General features: G+C 33.0%; 1 protein-coding gene across 1 annotated transcript; it reads left to right on the top strand.

Moving 5' to 3' along the window:
- The first annotated feature begins 9,875 nt into the window (after positions 1-9,875).
- LOC103721486 (basic transcription factor 3-like) lies at positions 9,876-17,828 on the top strand. Its single transcript, XM_008811726.5, has 6 exons — positions 9,876-10,013; positions 15,575-15,642; positions 16,161-16,309; positions 16,404-16,460; positions 16,784-16,822; positions 17,414-17,828. Exons 2-6 carry the CDS (start codon positions 15,575-15,577, stop codon positions 17,590-17,592), a joined length of 492 nt encoding a protein of 163 aa, XP_008809948.1. The 5' UTR covers positions 9,876-10,013; the 3' UTR covers positions 17,593-17,828.
- Positions 17,829-22,147: the final 4,319 nt, after the last annotated feature.

The raw sequence follows: 22,147 nt of genomic DNA on the forward strand, positions 1-22,147 counted from the left end.
AAAGTTTAAGAGATGGGTAAAAACTAAGCAATGAGACAAACGTCTTTGTTTGCTTAAGTTATTGATAAATTTGTGTTATCTTATATGAATTTTGTTTGAGATGTTTTTTAAAATTCGAATGCTTGCTAACTGTGTGCGCAACCAAAGTATGAATGAACTATTTTGGAAGTTTTCTCGATAGAGCAATTTGTATTTCAGGTTATGATTAAATTAGATTCTGATTAAAATTAAGTGGAGTACTAGCCATGGAATATTATTGTACATTGTAATTATTTGTTTATTAGTATATAAGTGATTTTGGAAGTTCAACTTAATATAGGGTATTGTGATGCTACTTCTAACTTGAAGTTAATTATTTTGGTGGCAAGTTAAGGTTCATTTATAAAATATTGTTTAAGGTTTGGGCTAGATATTTTTTTATGATATTCATTAAAATATTCTTCGAGGATTGAAATATGTACGGAGATCATGCATGAAACTCTTATGTAGAAGAAAAATATATTTGGGATGAGACTCTAGAATTTTCTTTGGCTTTACCTAGAATTTGAAATTTTAGATCTTTTCAAATTACAATGCAGATTGGTATTTTATTCGGAAGTTATTTCATAAATTACAAGAAAGTTATTCTGTGATTTAGAAACGTTTTGATGGTTTTCCATGTTACGGAGAATTTCGTTGTCAAAGAAAAGGAATAGTGTTTTGATTCCTGACTAATATGGGTATCATTGTGTTATTAGTAGGTTCTTCTATCAACTATGTTAAAAAAAAATCTAGCATCTAAAGTTTAGGATGAATAGAATGTTAGTTTCTGCATTAGCTGATCTTAGATTTGAAATGTTTTAGTATAGATCTCTTTTCTCTTAGATTTATAGTTTATACTTTTGAAAGAATTCAAGAATGATCATCAATCTTGAAGGATATTTTACACTCAAATGTTCTACTAACGATAAAGTACAGTAGTTATGATCTTGTGATAAATCAACAAAATTAATATTAGTTGATTTTTTTTGACAAAAAAAGGGAGACAATTACTAAAGGACAAAATAGTTAATAAATCTATGTTGTCTTGAGTGGATCCTCTAAGTTAAGGTAGATTGGTCTCTTTGTTTCGAATAGTCTTGTAGATTTACAAGATCATGAATGTTTGCAATATTGCAAATAAAAATATTTTTCTTATTGGAGGAATTGATCTCAATGTAAAATCATAGAACTTATATCTTGGTAGAATTTTTTGTAAATCTTTGAACTAGATTATTAGATTTTTATTAAAAAAAATATAAATAAAGGCCATGAGTTGATCATTGATTTTGTGTCACCATAGGAGAAATGCTAGTGGAGTTTTATGAGAGGCCTCAATGAGTTTAATCTAGAAGATAAGATTCGAGAATGTTGAATATGCTTATGAATAAGTTAATCAAGGATATTTTAATTTATGGGAGCATCAAATTAATATTCTTAAAAGAGATATCAATATCAAATTATATAATGAAATTGTCAAGGGAATCTAGGTTTGGCTTAGCTCAAATTGGATCTAGAATATGATTACTTGATCGTACAATGGTACAAATATGTCAGATATCTCGAAGATTAATCATAATTTAATATGCTTGGGAAGTAAGGATAAAATTTTTGCTTGAATATTATTAAAAAAAATGATGATGATCTGGGATCATTAATAAATTTTAGAGAATATTGATCAAAGTTGTGCAACGAAAGTATGGCGGATTGAGACCCCATTTGGGGGAGCTTTTGGAGGGCCAAAAAGCACTTTCTGCCCCTCCAAAAGCACTTTTGGATAAAAAAGGGTGTTTAATAAAAATTTAGAAAAACTGTTTTAACTTTTCTAAAAAGCTAAAAATAGATTTTTGGAAGAAGCTCTATTTTGTAGCTTTATAAAAAAATTATTTTAAGCTTTGTCGGAAAGCTATTTTTTTGACCAAAATATCCATAATAAAATATAAAAATTACATATTTTGTCCCTTTATAAACCTAAAAATTTGCTGGAGCCTTAACAAAAAATTCTAGCCGTGGATCAGACTCCCTTCCGTGCAAGAAAAGGTATTCTTATTTTCTATTATTGTATTATACTATAAATATAATATTATATTACATTATATCATAATATATTAATATGTTATGTTAAATAATTTAATATTATATTATATTAGGGAAAATTAACGTACGCTAATAATTATAATATTTTGTACCATTATTATTGTATTATACTATAAATATTATATTGTATTATATTATATCATAATATATTAATATGGTATGTTAAATAATACAATAATATTATTGTATTATACTTAATATTATATTAAATTATTATGCTATAGTATACAATGTTATATTATTATATTATAATAATATTATATTACATTACAGTAATATTATACTATATCATATATTTATGTATTAATATATATTATATTTTATTATACTTTGTTGTATAATACCATGCAATGTCCTTTATGGTAATTTTGTCATACAAAAGTACTTTCTCAGTTTGTTTACCAAATACATATTAAAGTGTCACAGCAATTTAGAAATATAGTTACCAAACAGCACACAACTTTTTATAAAAGCTCTACTTCAGAAAAGTCTACTTCCAAAAGCTCTACTGCCAACAGCTCTGTCCAATAGGGCCTGAGTCATTTTAAAACTGGTCAAAAATATTGACGGTATTTTGTAATATGTTATGATTTTTTTTCAATAAAGAAGGCTTTTGTTAATACGGAAAGGTGAATACCATTGATTCTCACGTTAATCGTGATCTGACTATGTTATCTCTCTAATAGCTTCTTCTATTGTTGGCATGCTAAAGAAATATTTTGAGTATTTCATGACTCGGGTGAGTTGATTATTGATTAAAAATGATCTAATTTTTTAAGTATCCAAAGAAACCATGCATTATTTATTTTCTCTTTATGATTTATAAATTTAAGCCTTGTGACATATTGAATCATTGTATCAATACTTTGCCTTCTTGGACTTGCTCTTATAATATGATGCCAATCATTTTTGAGATAGACTGTTATTGTCTAATGCCCATCATTATATATTCATTTTGTGAATCACATTCCTAGCTATATAATCATTTGACTCTAAGGTTGGTCATTATCTTTCAAGGGATCAGCATTCTACCATAATAAGTGTATGAAATCTATTTCATTTTAAGTTCTATCCCAAATACAATTAATTTTATTGATCTTGTTGTGAAATGATTCCAATCCGATCTTGAGTGAACCTGTATCAAGATGATGATTTCAATCTTAGATTTTAGTTAGTTACTTATCTAGTGCTAATCTCACTAGTTTATATGAAATTTTTGATAATTGATCTAAAGTCATTTAGTACACTGATTTTGCTTGAGGAGAATGAGATCTTGAATTTATGTTACTCAATAGGTTGAGGATTTCTAAATTTGGAAAGCTAAGACTCTTCAAATTTCGAGGACGAAATTTTCTTGAAGGAAAAATGTAAGATCAGGCCCTGAATAGGCCGTATCGGGTTGAAGTCGGCAAGCCCAACCAACTTCAACTCGTGGTCTGAGGAGGAGCTAGAATAGATGATCGCAATCACGATCCTCTACTCCGCCTTCCTCGGCGTGACAAGAGGTGGGATCCGTGGTAGCCTCATAGTAGCTCCGCGGCCACTTGAACGGTCTCTGATCACGCTAAACCATCGTGAGATCGTGGTAGTGAATGAGCCATGAGCCATTCAAAAACCCCTCTATAAAATCCCCCTCTTCCTCTGCCATTGAGCCACCATATTTGATCTTCCCTCTCCTCCCTCCTCCTTCTCCGGTGACGGAGGTGTCGCCTCGGCCAAGCGCCACTATCTAAGTTCCTTCCTTTTCTCTCTAAGACCACCGACGACCCTATTTTTTTCCTTCACCCTATTTTGAGCTCCGCCGCCGCTATCCGCAGGACCAAGCTGCCCTCGGTTGAGATCTGCTACCTCCGTCAACTGCCAGTAAGCTCCCTTCCCTCTGCTCTTCGATTCTTAATTGAATCAAGTTGTTTCCCTCCTCTATTTGGGCTAAACGGAGAACACTCTCGATTTTCCTCCTCGTTGCCACTGGCTGCTGACGATGGCTGGCCGACGACCACCAAGGCCCAACAGCCGCCGGATTTTCCTCTCCTCTCCTCCCTCTCTTCCTTCTTTTCCTTCTTCCTCTTTGTTTTCCCAACGAGATGAAGAACACTATGGGCTATGATCATTCTGGGCCATGCTCATCCATTATGGGTCGTGATTATTTTGGATCTCATTCATCCATTGTAGGCCGTGATCATTTGGGGCTGTGTTCATTCATTTTGTGCCCTATTCATCCATTCTCTTTTCTCTTTCTTTTCTCTTCTCCTCACTCTCTTTCTTGTTTCTCTCTCTGCACCGCCCTATTGTGGAGAGAGAGGAGCTCCACTCTTTCTTTCTCTTTCTTTTCTCTTCTCCTCAGATTCGCTCTCTTGTTTTTCTCTCTGCATGGACTTTCTCTCTATACTCTTTAAAGGGTTGTTAAATCCAGCAAAGGGATCCTCCCAATGATTTTGGATTGACCCTTTTGAAGTGGGTCCTAATCAATGGTCGTCGGGTGACATGCCAACCCATATCTTGGCTCTTGTCAAACACTGCTAGATTTGGTTACCCTCGATTTCTATTAAGCCACCTATATTTTAATTCCATCATGATCAGATGAAATCAACTTGATTGAATTGGTCGAGATGTCGGGGACTCTCGCTTGGCCAGCCTTATGAGGGATGTTGAGACTTAGAACTTTTATTCTTAAATAATTGTGACTAAATTCTGATAAAAATCTAATTTTTGAACATTAGGCTCTAAGGAGATTTTCGGAGTTAATTAGACTTGTCACTTGATTTTACTTGCAAGGTAAGTAATGTGACCTTTTTTCTAGATTTATCAACAAATTATATAATATTTATGTCATTAATTTTAAGTCATTATTTGTGATTTAAACTTAAGGCATAATATTTATTTATTGAATATATCTTATTATAGAATATTATTTGATGCGTGAGTGAGGGTATTGATTTTATTATAGATTATGATTAATTGATTTCAACCCCAGATGGTTTTGTGTATTATTCGATTTAGAACATAAAGTTGATTTTATAAAAAAAGAGTGTTGATTTGATATGGATTTGTAGTCTGATTATGTACTGATATCCCGTCAGTGGTGGTTATGCGTTGGTACATTAATACCCCACCAATAGGACTTATATGTTGGTACATCGATACCCCACTAGTAGAGGTTAACATTGGTACATTGATACTCCACTAGTGGAGGTTATGTGCTAATATATCGATATCCTACCAGTGGGAGTTACGTGCTGATACATCGATATCCTTCCAGTGGGGGTTATAAGTTGACATCCTGCCAGTGAAATTATATGTTGGTATATCGATACCCTGCTAGTGGGGGTTATATGTTAGCACTTTAATTATTATTGAACTTATTTTCTGACCCAGCCACAAGGTATAAGTATAGTTATAGTTTATGGCTGAAAAGATAATCTTGAAGTTTTCAAAAACATTGTATTTATGATTGAATTTAAATCCCATGTATGATACTTTTATATTATTGCATATATGGATTTGATTTTTGAACTGACGTACTTTCATATGTTTATTTTCCGTATATTTTTATTATTTATTATCTAATTTATCTTATTAAAGTATTCATTATTTATTGGGATGTTAAGCTCATTATTCTATATTTTTATTATTTTTACAGATTCTGAGAACAAAGATGGCATAGAAATATCTTACGGGAGAGTGATTAGAAGCAAAATTATAGTCACTTAGTTAGATTAGGATCTTAATTAAATTTGATGTAAGACTATTGGTTGGAATTTTGTGAAATGTTAAGTTTGAATTTTAGTTTTTTAAATTTTAAATTTTTTTAGTTGATTATTTAATTCTGCTGCATGCTTATTGATATCGTGGTGAGATGTCTTGTATGCTTGTGGAGAGAGTTTTCTATAAATGCATAATAGTCGCTATGACCTCTCGGCTTATAATTTCAAATGAGAGGTGTGACAAAGAGCTAGATCCTCAAACATATGCATTACAATATACTTATTCCTTTCTTTAAAAAAAACATCTATTGTTTATTAAAAAAAAAACATGAAGTGACCTATGAAGCATTTAGAATATTTCCTTCCTATAACCCTCGCATCTCTCTTCCTAATACCCTCCATAGGGGCTTGACAACGACAACCAAATTCTCGTTATTCGAACATTTAGAATCAAAAGATGAACATCTTTCTAAAAGAAAATACCTTTTCAATAGAAAAGATCTAAACCTGGTACTTAGGAGATCTACTCCATCACGCTGGTTTATCCTTGGCCACCAAGTATGGTTTATTTGCCTTGTCATGATGCCTTTAAAGAGGGGATTAATCTTTCGCTGGCCATTTCGAGTGACTGGTTAATTTAGATAGCTTCATAGGTTTTATCCCTCAGACACTTGTATTTTATTTGAATGGTATATTTAGTTCTACCAACGACCTGTCAAAACTTTCCAGAATATGATACATGCTATCATCCAGAGCATAGCTAGGCTCCATAAATGCTCGGTTTATAAAAATAAGCCGCACTAAGGCCCTGTTTGGGGGAGCTGTTGGCAGTAGAGCTGTTGGAAGTAGAGCTGTCTGAAGTAGAGCTATCTGAAGTAGAGCTGTTATAAAAAGTTGTTTGCTGTTTGGTAATTACATTCGTAAAGTGCTGTGGTACTTTGTTTTGTGTTTGGTAAACAAACTGAGAAAGTACTTTTGCATGACAAAATTACTATAAAAGACATTGCATGGTATTATACAACAGAACATAATAAAACATAACATATATTAATACATAAATATACAATATAGTATAATATTGTTGTAATATAAAATAATATTATTATAATATAGCATAATAGTAATATAATTGTTAGAGTAAATTAATATTTGGTAATATAATATAATATTAAATTATTTAACATAACATATTAATGTATTATTTCGGAATGTAATATATATTATATTTATAGTATAATACAATAATAAAAGTATAAAATATTATAATTATTAGTATAAATTAATTTCTCATAATATAACATAATATTAAATTATTTAAAATAACATATTAATGTATTATAATGTAATGTAATATAATAAAATATTTATAGTATAATACAATAATAAAGGTATAAAATATTATAATTATTAGTATAAATTAATTTTTCATAATATAACATAGTATTAAATTATTTGAAATAACATATTAATGTATTATAATGTAATATAATATAATATAATATTTATAGTATAATACAATAATAAAGGTATAAAATATTATGATTATTAGTATAAATTAATTTTTCATAATATATCATAATATTAAATTATTTAACATAACATATTAATGTATTATGATATAATATAATATGATATTATATTTATAGTATAATACAAAAATAAAGGTACAAAATATTATAATTATTATTATAAAATAATTCCCATAATATAATATTATATTAAATTATTTAAAATAACATATTAATATATTATGATATAACGTATTATAATATTATATTTATAGTATAATACAATAATAAAGGTATAAAATATTTTAATTATTAGGTTTAGGTTTATAAAGGGACAAACTGTGTAATTATTATATTTTAATATGGGCATTTTTGTTAAACATACAGCTTTTCGAAAAAGCTGAAAACAGCTTTTGAGAGGAAGCTCCAATTTGGAGCTTCCTCTCAAAAGCTGTTTTCAGCTTTCCGCAAAAGCTAAAACAGCTTTTCCAAAAATTTACCAAACACAGTTTTTTATCTAAAAGTACTTTTGGAGGGCCAGAAAGTGCTTTTTGGCCCTCCAAAAGCTCCCCCAAATAGGGCCTAAAACTATGAGAGTTCGAGGCATTCCAAGCTCAAGCAAGCCGTCTCAAACCATGCATGATGTCCAAGGCATCACTGGGGCACCGTAGAAGGCATCAAGCCTTAAAAACCAATGCAGGCATGCAACGGCCTCCAAGACCAATTAGAGTGGACGTTAACATTGCAGATGGATAGTCTATTATTTTCAAATTTTTCTTGCCATCGATTTCTAGGTGGGGATCAGGCAGGCTCTGCCATGTCTCTTAGGTGACTGCACCACACAAATCTTTGATTGGTTGGTTTGGAAAACCATCATGCTTCAAGGGATTGTTGATTTAGAAACTATACAAACTCTAAAGAGAGCTTAAGATTTTTCGTTAAGCATGCTTGCAAGGCTAAATTGAGTTTGAGCTCGAGGTTATTATAATTAATTTACTTATATGAATTATTTATATTTACAATTAATATATTAATTATAATTACTAATAAATACATTAATATTTAACTTATTAATAAATATGTTAGTTTTTATAAATATATTCATTATATATTATTTATTACGAATAATATATTTATCAATTATTTAAATTAATATAATAAATTAATTTATTATAACTAATATATTAAAATACTAACAATATTATATTCAGATATATATTAATGAATATTGATTATCATTAAATAATTAATAAGTGATTGCTAATATTTCAAAGTTTTGACATGGGATTTCTTGGTAAATATATTTATAAATTAATAATTAATATATTTATTAATATACCAAAAATATGTAAAATTTTATCTAAAAGAAAATTATCTTTTATAATATAACTATAGTTAATTTAAAAGTATTTATTTGCGCTTGTAAATATATTTTAATATTTAAAATAGTCCATATTGACCGTCTTCATGTAAATAGGCCATAAATGGCTAACGAATAAAATAGACAAAAAAAAAATTACTTGAATTATTTATCAAGATCATTGCTAGAAATTTAGGAGTATTCCTATATAAAATTATCTCCAACCAAAATATAGTAATATTTTTTGATGTTATTTTTTGGAGTAATTTTTTACCAACCAAATATAGTAATATTTTTTCTTTTTTGTAATTATTTGCCTAGATAATTGATCTCGAAGAATCGTCAGATTATGGTGTAATCTAACATACCCTAACCAAACGAACTTTTGGGACATTAGGTCTCCTCCTATCGGTCAAAGGTATTTATTCGTTTCCATAGAGTAGATATTTTTTTTTTGCTAAAAAAAAGAGGAAGGGAGGAGGAAGGGACAAGCCCACCCTCGCGTAGCAACCTCCACCCCGCCAGGAGAATATTCGATGCGGGCAAAAATGACCGTGTGTTGGGCACGCCGGCCGGTTTTTACTCATACCCTCCTCACCTGTGGGCCCGGCTCATTACTCATCTGGGCTCCGACATAGTTATCCTCCGTATAAGTACGTCACATCTAGCACCACCGACGTTATCAGCGGACCAATAAGCCCTCCCAGACCACGTGTCCGAGTAGGGAGCATCCAGTCTCCACAATTTAGTCGATGCCCGTGTGTTTCGAACTCGGAACCACTTGGTTGAAAGTAAGGCGCAGTTCCACTGAGCTACCGCCTCAGTGGCATAGAGTAGATAATTCAAGATTGTTCAGATCGTTGTAAATGATATTAATGGTAGCATTTTGGTAGACATCTTTTTTTAATTCTTCTCCCGTTCTATTCATTCGATTTCTAGCCTTTCTTGTGGCTTCTCTTTTATCTTACATTGGACTGGAACCTGTATCTGGGCAAGCCTGCTTTAGAATATGCCGGGTTAGATTTAGGTTAAACGTGATCATTACCAGCATGAGAGACTCAATGGAAGCAAAATATTTTTCATGAACCCAATCAGGGTTCGGCCGATCCGGGCTGGGCGAGGGCGAGTGCTGCTAGCTGCAAAATAGGGTTGTGGATTGCTTGCGACCAAGCGCCGCCACGTTAGCCATTTCAGCAATATATAAGGTCTAAAGCACATTTCCCCTCACTTGCCTGCTGAGAAGCCGAAACCCTAGCGGCCCCAAAGGTCTCCTCCCTCCCATTTGCCCTCTACCTTCTCTTCTTTGAGTCGCTCCGGTCTATCAGCGTAAGATTCCTTCCTTCCCTTCTCCTTCTCCCGGATTTCTCCGGTGGTTTGGTTTTATGTAATGACTTGTTTATCCATATCTATGGCTCGAGATGAGATGAAATCGATTCGATTTTGTGGTATTTGTGCTGTTTTTGTTCCTTTAATTTCATCTCTTCTTTCGTATATTTACTTCAGTAGTTGGATCTGTCGCTCGAGACTTACGATGACGTTAGATCTTAGAAATGTTTTTTCTCCTTCTTATGGTTTCTTCATGTGTTTCGGCTAAGGAAAACCGAGAAAAGATTTTAGCGGGGTTCGAATTTATGAAATATTTTTTCTTTTCTAGTGTAGTAGCATATTGATGAGTAGATTGCTGCCTCTTTTCTGGGTGCTATGGTCTTGAGATTTTCTTGCTTTAAAGTTTGGGAAGTGGTCTGGTGAGCTAATGCAAAAGAGGGTATCTTTAATGCTTGTTTTATTAGATCTAATTTACTGGGTTGCTTCGCCTGCATCATGAATCATGCTGGGGAGGGGGGGGGTGGTAGGTTGAGAGAGAGAGAGAGAGAGAGAGAGAGAGAGAGAGAGAGTTTTGGCACTGGGTTTCGAGAGAGAGAGAGAGAGTTTTGGCACTGGGTTTCGTACGAGATGCATTTGCGTCCATTCGGTGTTCAAGGAAATTTCTAAGAGAACGGATGACCTTCTGGGCTGTTGTACAATAGCCATAAGTGCAGGACGGCTGTAAAATGTTTGTGGCTGTTAAGAGGCATCCCAACTGCCTGTTTCGTGTCATGTGTTGGGGTGTTGTACGAACTGAGCAGCTTGAGCTTTGCTCGGGCTTGGCATGAGAAGAGCTCTAATCCAGCTCACTTTGAAGCTAAACGAATCAAGCTTGAATCAGGAATATAGGCTCAAAGTTAATTTCAAGCTGAGCTAAAAATTGACCTGACGCAATCAGGTTGGCTTCATGAGGCTTGAATATACTCAAGTTATATAAATATATTTTATACATAATGAATTATTGGATTTAGGTTTTAATTGTTGCATCTTTTTATTCTCTGGATCAATTAAACATTGATATAGGTCTGAACCAAACCTTAAACTAAGCTTCAAAAATTGAGTTTTCATTTATGCTTGAACCAAATTTCATTTAAACGCTAGTTGATTTGAGCTTGATTAAGGATTACCAAGCTGACGAGTAGCCTTGTGCACTGCTCAGCTCGAATTGAGCTCACAATAATGGTAAATAAATCAAGCTTGATGTGGGAGTGCTAGCTTGAATTAATTTCAAACCAAGCTTGATCAGTCCCAAGATCAAGCTTGGCTTGATTACACCCCTAGTCATGTGTTATTTCTAGCTTTATCCCAGAGTGCAAGCTTGAAATTAATTTCAAACCCAGCTTGGTCAGTCCCAAGCTTGATCAAGCCTGGCTTTATTACAACCCTAGTCATTTGTTATCGGGTATTCAGCCAGTCTGGTGTAGTTTCAGTGCAGCTGGGTGAATGAATGGTTGGGTGGATAGATTTACTAAAAGGACCTCTCTGGGGAAGATTTACTAAAATACTTCTTTGTACCCTTTAAACAATTTGTTTTCTGAACAGGGCTTTGTGATGTTGCATGCTTTACAGAAACAAGAAAAGAAATTAAAAGAAGATATGCCATTCATAGATGCCAGGTCTACTTTCTATAGCGCCTTAGGGTGCGCCACTTGTTAAGTAGAATAGTTATGTGCCTTAATTTTCGTGTTTATTGAGATGCAATGCTCTATGTCCATCTGTCTATTACTGAATGTTGACATACTTATTATATTTATAATAAAGCTACTGTAGCTTCGATTTCTATTGACAAATTTTGGGGTTATTATGTCATCAATTAGATAATATAAAAGAGATATCTTCAGGTTCTTTGATCCATATATTATTCTGGATGTAAGCTGTTGTTCTGAGTAGTTCTATGGGGTCAGCTTTGAGATTCAAGCGGGTCTTCGAGCTTATTAAAATTGCTATTATCCCCAGCCCTGAATGTTAAAGTCCACTGCAAAGTGAATGCAGGCCCTCAATGGAAGTAAAAGTTTCTGCTGCTGCATGGACATAATTTCCTCCCAAATCTTTCTTATCTCCAACTAAGTGAGCAGTAGTGATGTCAATCACTCGGTATAACTTGCAAAGTTCTTGAGATGTAATTAAGGATTAAATCAAATTGTTTTCTAGAACAAACCTTACGCTTGGTGAAACTGAAGTAACAAAGCTCATTTTGTTAGCAAGTAATGCTAACAATATCTATCAAAGTAAAACTATGTTCTCCTGGGAAGTTCCCTGACATGACATTATTAGTTTATTGTTTAAATGTAATGGAAGATTATAATTTTTATTGGACTGCGCCATCATCTGATCGTGGTCAAATTGTAATAGTGTTGATGCCATCATGAGATTAAATTATTGGGCTAAGTAATTGTTCTCATTAGGATTTGGTTTCTTTACTTTAGGGCCCTTATATTATTTCTGAGAATCCTAACATTTATTTTCTTTTCGAACAATCACTAAATGTGTTGCTAATCTTAAATTTTATTATCAAATATCATTTGGTTCGGTTTGAGCTCATAGCTCATTGTATTGGCAGACAGATCCGCAACCAATTTGTGGGACCTCACTTATATTTACTAATCTGAGGTTCAAGGGACTTGTGAAAAATCAAAGTTTACATTTATAGTAAGTGTGCATCTCTTAATAGGCTTAATATTGTTTGCTAATCAACCTGCCAGCAGAATGTGTAAGGGTTGTTCAGAATAGTGAAAAATAAAGAATTTAACATTCTCATAGATGTGGTTTGATGAAATGTCATAAACAAATTACTCTACATGTCTTTTCAAGTTGTCAAAGTTATCTTCAGAAATCATATAGTACTGCTAAGTGGACGTACTATGGCTTGTTTTCTATAATGGTTGGATATATTATATTACATAATTCGGAGCATAGGTGACTGAAGAGCTGTTTAGACATTTTTAGTAACCTTTGGTAGGAACTTGGTTTATTGCATGAAAAGTGAACCTAAAGAAGGAAGGTGGACTATAAGGAAGTTCAATTTTGTGATCAGCGGCAGCCAATAATCCATATTTGCCTCTCTACTACAGTATAATGTCATGAACATTTTGATGAGAGTATAACTTGGTCCTTCTAGGTATATGGGTCTGTATTTGAGGGACTCGTGATATACAGATTCTTTAGTTGTCCACATAACTGAAATATGAATATTGTGGGTTTTGTTAAATTTTCATGAGAAAGATGCTGATTGCTTAGTTTCTTTCATGAATTGTTTGTTTAGTATGATGCTAATATAAGCAAAAGGATGGGCCTTATTTTCATAGCAGAAGTTTAGTTTTTCCACATTTATCACTAAAAGTTTTGGTTGTTTCTTTGGTTTTCGTTGGTTGTGTCACTGTCATGTTGACACTTGGTGCTTCAAGCGTCCTCAAGTGCTTGACACTTAGATCTCCAGAGATCTCAGAATGGGACACTTCCATGTGGTACAATACGTAAAAAATAATGAGCATGATAAATATACTGATGGCTCGTGAAAGCTAACTGATGGCGCTTTTTATTAAAGATAAGGAAAACTTACATGCATGCCATAATGACATAAATGAAAGAGAAAAATTATATGTGACACTTCGCTACAAAAGTCCCAACACTTCAGCCTAATAGGTGAGGACTACAGTATCATCAATAGTGATGAGGTGTTCTTTAACATGATGTTCCAAAGTAGGCTTGCTAGGTGCTGTCGCTTGCAGCAAAAGTTTGGCACTCCAGTTTTGGAGTTTCTTGTTGTGTCATGTCATTTTCTAGAGTTCAAAAATGTCAGGCTATTTAGATTTTTTGTAAAACTGGAGCATCTAGAGAATACTACTACGAGGCTTCTATGGTTGGAAAAGTTTGTGCTTGTCATGAATTCTAGATAGATTTACCACAGTTCCTCAATTTTTAAAAGTTTTCAGGGAAACCATTGTGATTGTTGTCTGATGATGTTCTCTGATTACCAAGCACTATGCTCTTTAACTAAATACATGTTGTCAAAACACAATGACTGTCTTGTCCATTGCTGGATTATTATCATTTCATGGATTGAAATTGAGACTACAGGGCATTCACTTGATGTGCTTTGTTATTTATGTTGATAACTGATAAGGTATAAATGAAAATATTTCTTGTAGGAAGGGCTATGAATTTTCTCTTGTTTGGTCTTTCGAACAAGTCACTTTGTTGACTGTATTTGGCATTTGCTATTTATTTTGTTTGAGTTATTCTGCCCTGTGGTAAGAATGGGTTGGCACTGTCTCATCTCTAGTTAGGCAAAGTAACACTTTGAATAACTTGTATTTATGGGTTCTTCTATACTCGCCTTCCTTGATCCTGAAAATATTTAGTTGGACCTAATCTTGCCTAGAGTAATTGCACTGTCGATAAATATCAAATCTAATGTGAAACAATCTTTTCATGGTAAGGATTGAGTTGTAAAGTACAAAGAGGGAGACAACTTCAGGGATCTGGTAGCAAATCTTAAGATTCTTTTTGATTTGTCCATTAAAATAGGTACTTATCAAAATCATTCAAAAATATTGTAATAAAATTTATAAATATTTGGAAACAGGTGTCAATTGTTGATTAGATGAATGACTGAAAAAGCAATAGAATGTCTTATTTCCACCAAAATCTGCATGCATTTTAACATGTCTAGTGAAATAAGCATAACATACAGTTTAATATATCTGCATACAATTAGGCCCATATCGTATTCTAATTTGACCAATAAAAGCTGTGAAGACATTGGCCCTTGGAGCAATATTTCCATGAGAGCTGCCTCCTAATGATATTGCTAATTTTATATGGAAGGGGGTTATTGGTGATACATAAGTGAATTAAAAAAAGACATCTAATGAACCATAAAAAATGTTTTTTTACAATTTTTTAACATTCTAATAATACTCTTATGTTGGACCTTATGATCTTCTGTATGTATTTGGATTTTATGATATTCTTTGCCCTGGATCAGCTCCAGATTGTGAAATCCTTATCATTGACTGTAAGATCTTGATAACAATTGGAGCATCCTCACTAGCTGAAGTTGTTTAAATTGACCAGTATATTTTTGTGCATGGGTTTTCATTAAATTGTTGATATTCAGTGCTCTTTAGTGTTCTCCTATTATATGCGGTTTACAATCTAGAACTCTGGACTAGTCTTTTTGACCAAGAATGGAGATCTTTCTTCATCTGGTTCTAGTTATTGCATTCTCAAGGTAATTTATAATTTTCTTTTGCATATTTCATATTTTAAAGCTAGCTTAAACATAATATGGTCACATTGACAACAAGCAGCCTTTACTGATCCATCTCTTAGCTTTTTGTACTTTATTGTGTCTATTATCTGGAATTATGGATTATATCTTGTGTCAATAATTTTCTTTCTTCATTTTGAGTCTTTTGTAAACTGTGCTACTTGTTCCTGTAATAGTTACTATTCTTTGAAACATGAAAGCAGCTACAGATACTCTGCATTGTTGACATTTATTATTTTATCTCAAGCAGATGGATAGGGATAGGCTCATGAAGATGGCTGGTGCTGTTCGCACTGGTGGAAAGGGTAGCGTGCGCAGGTTCTGAACATTTTCTTCTTTTTTTTCGTCATATTACAATGCAAAGATGTGAGTATTGCTGAAATGCTTGCAGAGGTGCTTAAAAGCTTTTGAGAGCTAAAACATTAAACTAAATAATAGATACATGATATTGAGATATGATGACAAACTTTGGGGATTCTTGGTTGGGGATGTGCTCTTCAGGAGAAAATGATTATATTTCAAACAACATTGTTCAGGCTTTCTAATAGGTGTTTGGATTTAAAGAATGACATCTTATGAGAGTGGAGTAGATTTTTTGTGTAATTTTTTTGTAGATTAACATCAAATTACATTTAGTAGCCAAGGAAATAAAAATAGTGTCATGAGTATCTGTGCATTTTGTGGCATTTGTTTCACATGTTAATGTTAAATGAATACGATACATAGTACATACTAAGTTTCGAGGTTTAAAATCCAGTAAGCCTTTTTGTCAAGGATCATAAAATATTTTGTCTTCAAATATATTTGTTTATGTTTCCATCTTGTCCCTCAATCAGGAAGAAGAAGGCGGTTCACAAAACAACAACAACAGATGACAAAAGGCTTCAGAGTACTTTAAAGAGAATAGGGGTGAATGTGATCCCTGCTATAGAAGAAGTGAATATTTTCAAAGATGATCATGTTATCCAGTTTTTGAACCCCAAAGGTACAAAAACGCATGATGTAACCAGAGAGAGAAATCTTATGGGAAGAAATCATTTATAGCTTTCGGTTTACTAATTCGGTTGTTTCTCTCTCAGTGCAAGCTTCCATTGCAGCCAATACGTGGGTTGTCAGCGGTTCTCCACAGACGAGAAGTACTGTCATTTCTTATTAGAATATATCATGAATATCAAAATATAGAAAATTAATTGATTTTTTTTAATTTAGTAACCATTCCCTTTGAAATATGTGGAACTTTAACTTTGGTCATTAAATCAAGGATCTGTATGTTGTCACAGGACGGCTAGCTTGATATTGTTTAACTCTCTTTGAATCAGGCTTTTACTCTTTCTTTGTTTGCACAAATTTGATGGAATTAAAATTCCTTTTTCTTTTTTTAAATAATTTCTCCCTATTTGCCTTTGTTTGCAATTTCTTCTCTTGATCCCTTTCTCATATATGAAATTGTCTGCTACAGAACTTCAGGATCTGCTTCCAGGGATCATCAATCAACTAGGTAAGTTCATTGCCTTAGGGTCTTGCTTTATGTATTCATTTTCAGTAAATCTTGTCTTTTTGACATTCAGAGTGCTAGTTATTTATACCTGTTCATGAAATCATCTGTCATCTGTTTTCGTAACCATTTTGATCTCTCATCAACTTATGATAGTTTTGTCTTGCCTGATGCATTTACTCATTTAGAAAAATCTACTTTTAAATTTTGATTAACTTTTGCTTTTATGTATATCTGATTGTTTTTTTTAATAACCAATTCTCCCCCCCAAAATTTTATATGTTTGCTAGTTTGCAATTGCTTATATTCCATAGTGACACATTTTATTGTTTGCTGAAGGGCAACATCCATTTTCAGTTTGTCTTTTTGTTGGGTTCGCTATGTTGGATGTGTTAATTCTTTGAGTGGGACTAACTATCCGAAAAATGAAAAAAATGAGGATAAGAGTTAGTTGCCTAGGTCGCTTTCTTTCAGTGTATAAAAAAAGAAGAAAACTCAGTATGTTTGGTTGTCGCTGTTGTAAAATGGTCATAATAGAGACATTCCACAGAGTCTTCCAGCGATGGTTGCTGAACTTTCATGTCTCTGTTTCAGGTCCTGATAACTTAGACAATCTGAGGCGGCTTGCTGAACAGTTCCAGAAGCAGGCACCACCTGCTGCTGGTGCCAACATTGTGGACAATGACGATGATGATGTCCCTGAACTTGTGGCAGGAGAGACATTTGAAGCAGCTGCTGATGAAACTAAAGCCAACGAGACCCCAGCTTCATAAAGGTTGCAAAGTCTAGAATTTTTTTTCCCGTCTTCTAAGCTATCATTAGTTTCTCTCTGTTTTCTTTTCTGCAACTTGTTGAGAAAAGCAGCCGTTTTGTTGTAATGGAAGGACCGCAGCTAGTTCCTTCGGCCATGCCATTTAGAGATTCACCTGTTTCCTGGATTGAGTTGATGAATTGCAGAAGGATCTTTTTAATTTTTTATAATTAATCCATTTCAACCTGTTGCTTTTTATTCATACTGCCATTATATTTGGACATTTTCTGAAAGCACTAGCGTGCAAGCTCAACCAGTCTCATCATCGGCAGAGTTTATCATCAGTTATTAGGCCCTCTGTTTCGGAAGCGGCAAATTTCTGCGTCCCCGTGTGTTTGTCCTCCGTTTTTAATGTTGTTTCCTTTAAAAGCTTTGTGAGAAGGTGGTCATAATCTGTTCAGAGGTGTGCAGAGTTTTGCAGTCAGTTGCATGTCCCAATGGTCCCCGTATAAGTTTGAGGGGTTTGGCCTGAAGTCTTGGTCCAACTTCTGATCCCAAGTTTGCGCCCAGAATGGCATGATTCTCGCCTGATTTTTTTTTTTTTTTTTTTTTCAAGTAACAGGTCTGAATTCGTCATTAGGATCTTCTGGAAGTTTTTGGACGAGCTAGGCATTTTGGATCAATTGGGTCAAGAATTTTGGATCAATGATCGCGTCGGATTAGGCCTGATTTAAGACACATTGATTTTTTTCTTTAAATCGTAAAATCCAATTTGGGGAACTGTATTTTTAATGATTAAGGATAAATGCGAACGCTTACCCCTTTTTTCTCCTCTTTATTTTTTTTGGTTGTCTCTAAGAAACAAGGAGACGACACTTTCCTTTTGAGAACCCAACCCATTGTGAGAGGAAGTTGATGGAACTAACTTGACTTTCCAACGGGCGTGTGGTAATGGAGGTCCAACATGGTCGTGCTGGATCTAATCCAGATCGTAAGAAGAGAAAAAAGAGGAGGAGATAATATAAGAAGAGTGTACGAAGAAGGGTGGAAGTAAGAAGGAATTGGGCCATTTTTATTTTCAATAACATTTATGTATCACAATCTCAAAATACTGTAGCTAAAAATGAGCAAAATAAACTAAATAAAGGCCTAAAAAACTGCTGAAAACTATCTTATGTTGATTTTTCTCTGATTACCAAGGACTGGCCAAAGGATGCGATTCTTTGACAAACCATGGCCTGATTGATGTATAGTGTGATGTTCTTCTAGTCAAAGGTTGTCATATACTTCTTGCTGTTTGAGGTTTAGGATCAAAGGATACAACTTGATGGACATGACAACACTTACTCCGTTTAGCATGATGATCTTAAGATGAAGTTTGTGCTAATGGAGCTTTGACAAACCAAAGTACAAGAACATTCCTAGTGGAATTTTTAACTTGAGGGAAGTGGCTTGTTAGGTCCTTCCCCTACATGACGAGGTCAATATCTAGGAGGAAAGGTTTATAGAGCTTGAAGGTGAACTCACCCGATGGGAAAAAGCTACAATATTTGCTTCTTGCAACATGTCAAACTTCAAAAGGTGTGATTGGCTTCTTGTTTTGGACAAAGGAAGCGAACTTGACGAGCAATCTATCAACCAAAAAGGGATCTTGGGTCTACATCCATACCATAGATATATGGCTGAAATTGGATACAGAGATACTAGTATATCCATATCTATATTTATTTTGTTTGGTGAATATAAATATGGATCAGATGTTAGTTAGATGTAAAAATTCATATCCATATTTGTTCTCATGGATATGGATACAAATGGCATGCCAAAAGTATGGATATAAATATAGATATAAATATGAATATAAATCAAATAATTAAATTTGATGACCACAGAATCAAGATATTACTAAGTAGATGATAAATCAAGTTAATAGCATGTTAATATAGTAATTTATTCTTCTTAAAAATTCATCAGTGCTATATAAAATTAAATAGGGTCATAAAAAAAATCGGATATTCGGATACATATTTGATAGTTGTTTAACTATATTTATATCTTTTTTTATATATATAGATATGGCTATGTATACGGATATTAGTTGAATGCTCAAATTTCTATCAATATCTAGATAGTTTCAGATATAAGAAGAAATTCGGATGAACATTATCCAATCCACTTTCACCCCGGCTTGGATACAAAACAGGCATGTATTAAATAGAGATCCAAATTTCATCCTAAGGACAATTTGATTAGCCAACCCTAGCATTTAGTTGTCTTTTCTTATTTTATTTAGTTTAGAAATTGTTTAGGAGGCTTGAGTTATTACTTTATTTCTTTTATTAGTTGAGGAGTTACCGATACTATTCGCTACAGCCCAAGTGGTGCATGATACAATAACGGTGACTAACGAGTAGTGGTTTTGGTATTTCACATGAATACAGTCCTAAATGGATTCAAATAATCGATGTTATGGAAGCTTATTAACCTATATAATGGGGCTATTTTGGGCTATTGGGGTTGTTTTTTTTTTATAGCTAAAAAGGTTATTTTACGAAGAGAAATGAATAAGCGAGGCTATTATGCCTGCACTTCTCCCTGTTCTGATAATCCTCCTCCTTCCATTATTTTCTTCTTTTTCTACTAAGTTTCTATTTTCTTGTTTATTCCTATTGTTATTATTCATTGTATCTTCTGGACTATTGCGACATAGTACAATTTTTTTATAAAAGATACATATAAGATCTGTTCAAATCTCTTACTTCTCAATGTTACTATTAGTTACTCTTTCATTAGCTAATGAGTTTTTGCATGTTTGGATCCATTACGCTGTAATCAAGTTTCAATTGATCAAAAGCATTCTATTCACTTCTTCTAGTATCTTTGAACCTAACTATTAATCCCTATTCTTAAGTTACCTAATTTGGTTTCAGCAGTTTCACTTTAAAAGTCAGATGTACACAATCTTACCACTGTTTTCGTGCTTCAAACCCACACACAAAAATTCAAGAAAAAGAGAACTAAATTCAACACCAATTATTTCACATCATTTTATCAACCTTTGAATTATCTTGGATCGTGATTTCTATAGTTTGGAGAGTTTTACATTGAAACTAAATTGTATTGAAGATTGATACATTAAGTAGATCATAATAATGTACTAATCAATAAATACCATACATTACTTAGACAAGCATAATTAAGACAAGTACATAAGAGTATAATTTTAATTACAATTGCATATGCGATTCCACAAATATAAAATTAATAGTCTATCTAAGAAAATACTCATCCAGCATAGTTTTAATTACAAATGCATAAGTCAATTTAGTTTACCAAACAATCTAAGCAAGAATTTTCCATTTAGAGTGGTGCATCTAATACTGAATCTCCTCGAAAACTTGTGCCCACATCCACTTCCTAAGCATAATCTTGTTAAATTTTTAAGAGTCCTGCTTCCCCGCACTTGCACTTGACCCACTTCCAATGTAAGAAAAAAGCCATGGAATCATTGAAGCTGCCGAAACCAGACAAAACCGACCAAAACCAACCACAACAAAAAAATTTCAACAAGTTTCCAATCAATATCAGCTAAAACATATATAAAACCAATGCATTTCAGTAGAAATAAATCAACCTCAGCCAAAACAAATCAGTTTCAAATAACTTATTTTATTGTATTTTTTCACATTTGGTCCTAAGTCTTTGTGTGGATAGGGATAGGACTTTCTCTCCTATGCAAGGTTTTATAATTTGGTTTCATTTTCGACTTTGGTCCCCAAGGCATTTTTTTGGTTTTAGCAGTTTCGGTGATTTTGACAGTTTCTCTCAAGTTTCAAAGTTTTGACCAAAAAAGTAAGAAAAAAAAATCAAAAAAGGAAAAAATATGAATAAAGTTAAGATGATCTATTTCATATACTTTTTCATGTTTTAAATCATAATTTATGTAATTTGAGTAATGTTAGGCTAGATTTAAACCATATAGAAGCTTAACGCATTAAGTAGATTACAATAATACTAATCTATTTAGTATAAATACTAAAATCACTCCATCAAGCATAAAGAAACAAAACAAGTGAATAGAATCAATTGCATATACCTATTCAAATGCCACAAAGCATAAAATTGATAAAAACTAATAACCTGTCTAGGGAAAAATAGACATGCAAGCATATTCCATTCTATGTCCTTCTAATAACTTATCTAAGCAAGACAAAACCCATCTAAATAAAAAATCATTTTTATTTCAATACTTCCTTTCAATATTTCATTTTATTTATAAGAAAAGACATTGAAGAAAGAAAATAGAAGCCTACTAACACATAATGTTCTCTAATTAGTAAAGAAATCAGTTAAGAAATTCAAAGAAAGATAACCAAAGACGACATTAAAGACATGCATTTGTTATGCAAAAAAGGAGAAAATTCCTATTAGTTTCAGCAATAACCGTATGAAAGCGACCGAAACTGAGCAAAACCAGCTGAAACTGCCAAAACTGGTCCAAACTAACAGAAATTTGGCTGAAACCAGCAAAAAAAATACCAAAATCAAAATTTTGATCAAGCTGGGACCAACCTCTG

This window comes from Phoenix dactylifera, chromosome 11, assembly GCF_051530095.1.
Source record: "Phoenix dactylifera cultivar Ajwa chromosome 11, Ajwa_hap1_PhDact_Kaust_v1.1, whole genome shotgun sequence".
Classification (NCBI taxonomy): Eukaryota; Viridiplantae; Streptophyta; class Magnoliopsida; order Arecales; family Arecaceae; genus Phoenix; species Phoenix dactylifera.

Coding starts and splice junctions, on each gene's coding strand:
- LOC103721486 (XM_008811726.5), top strand. CDS start 15,575: ATGGATAGGGATAGGCTCATGAAGATGGCTGGTGCTGTTCGCACTGGT. Junction 16,461..16,783: donor CGGTTCTCCACAGACGAGAA/GTACTGTCATTT, acceptor TGTCTGCTACAG/AACTTCAGGATCTGCTTCCA. Junction 16,823..17,413: donor AGGGATCATCAATCAACTAG/GTAAGTTCATTG, acceptor TCTCTGTTTCAG/GTCCTGATAACTTAGACAAT.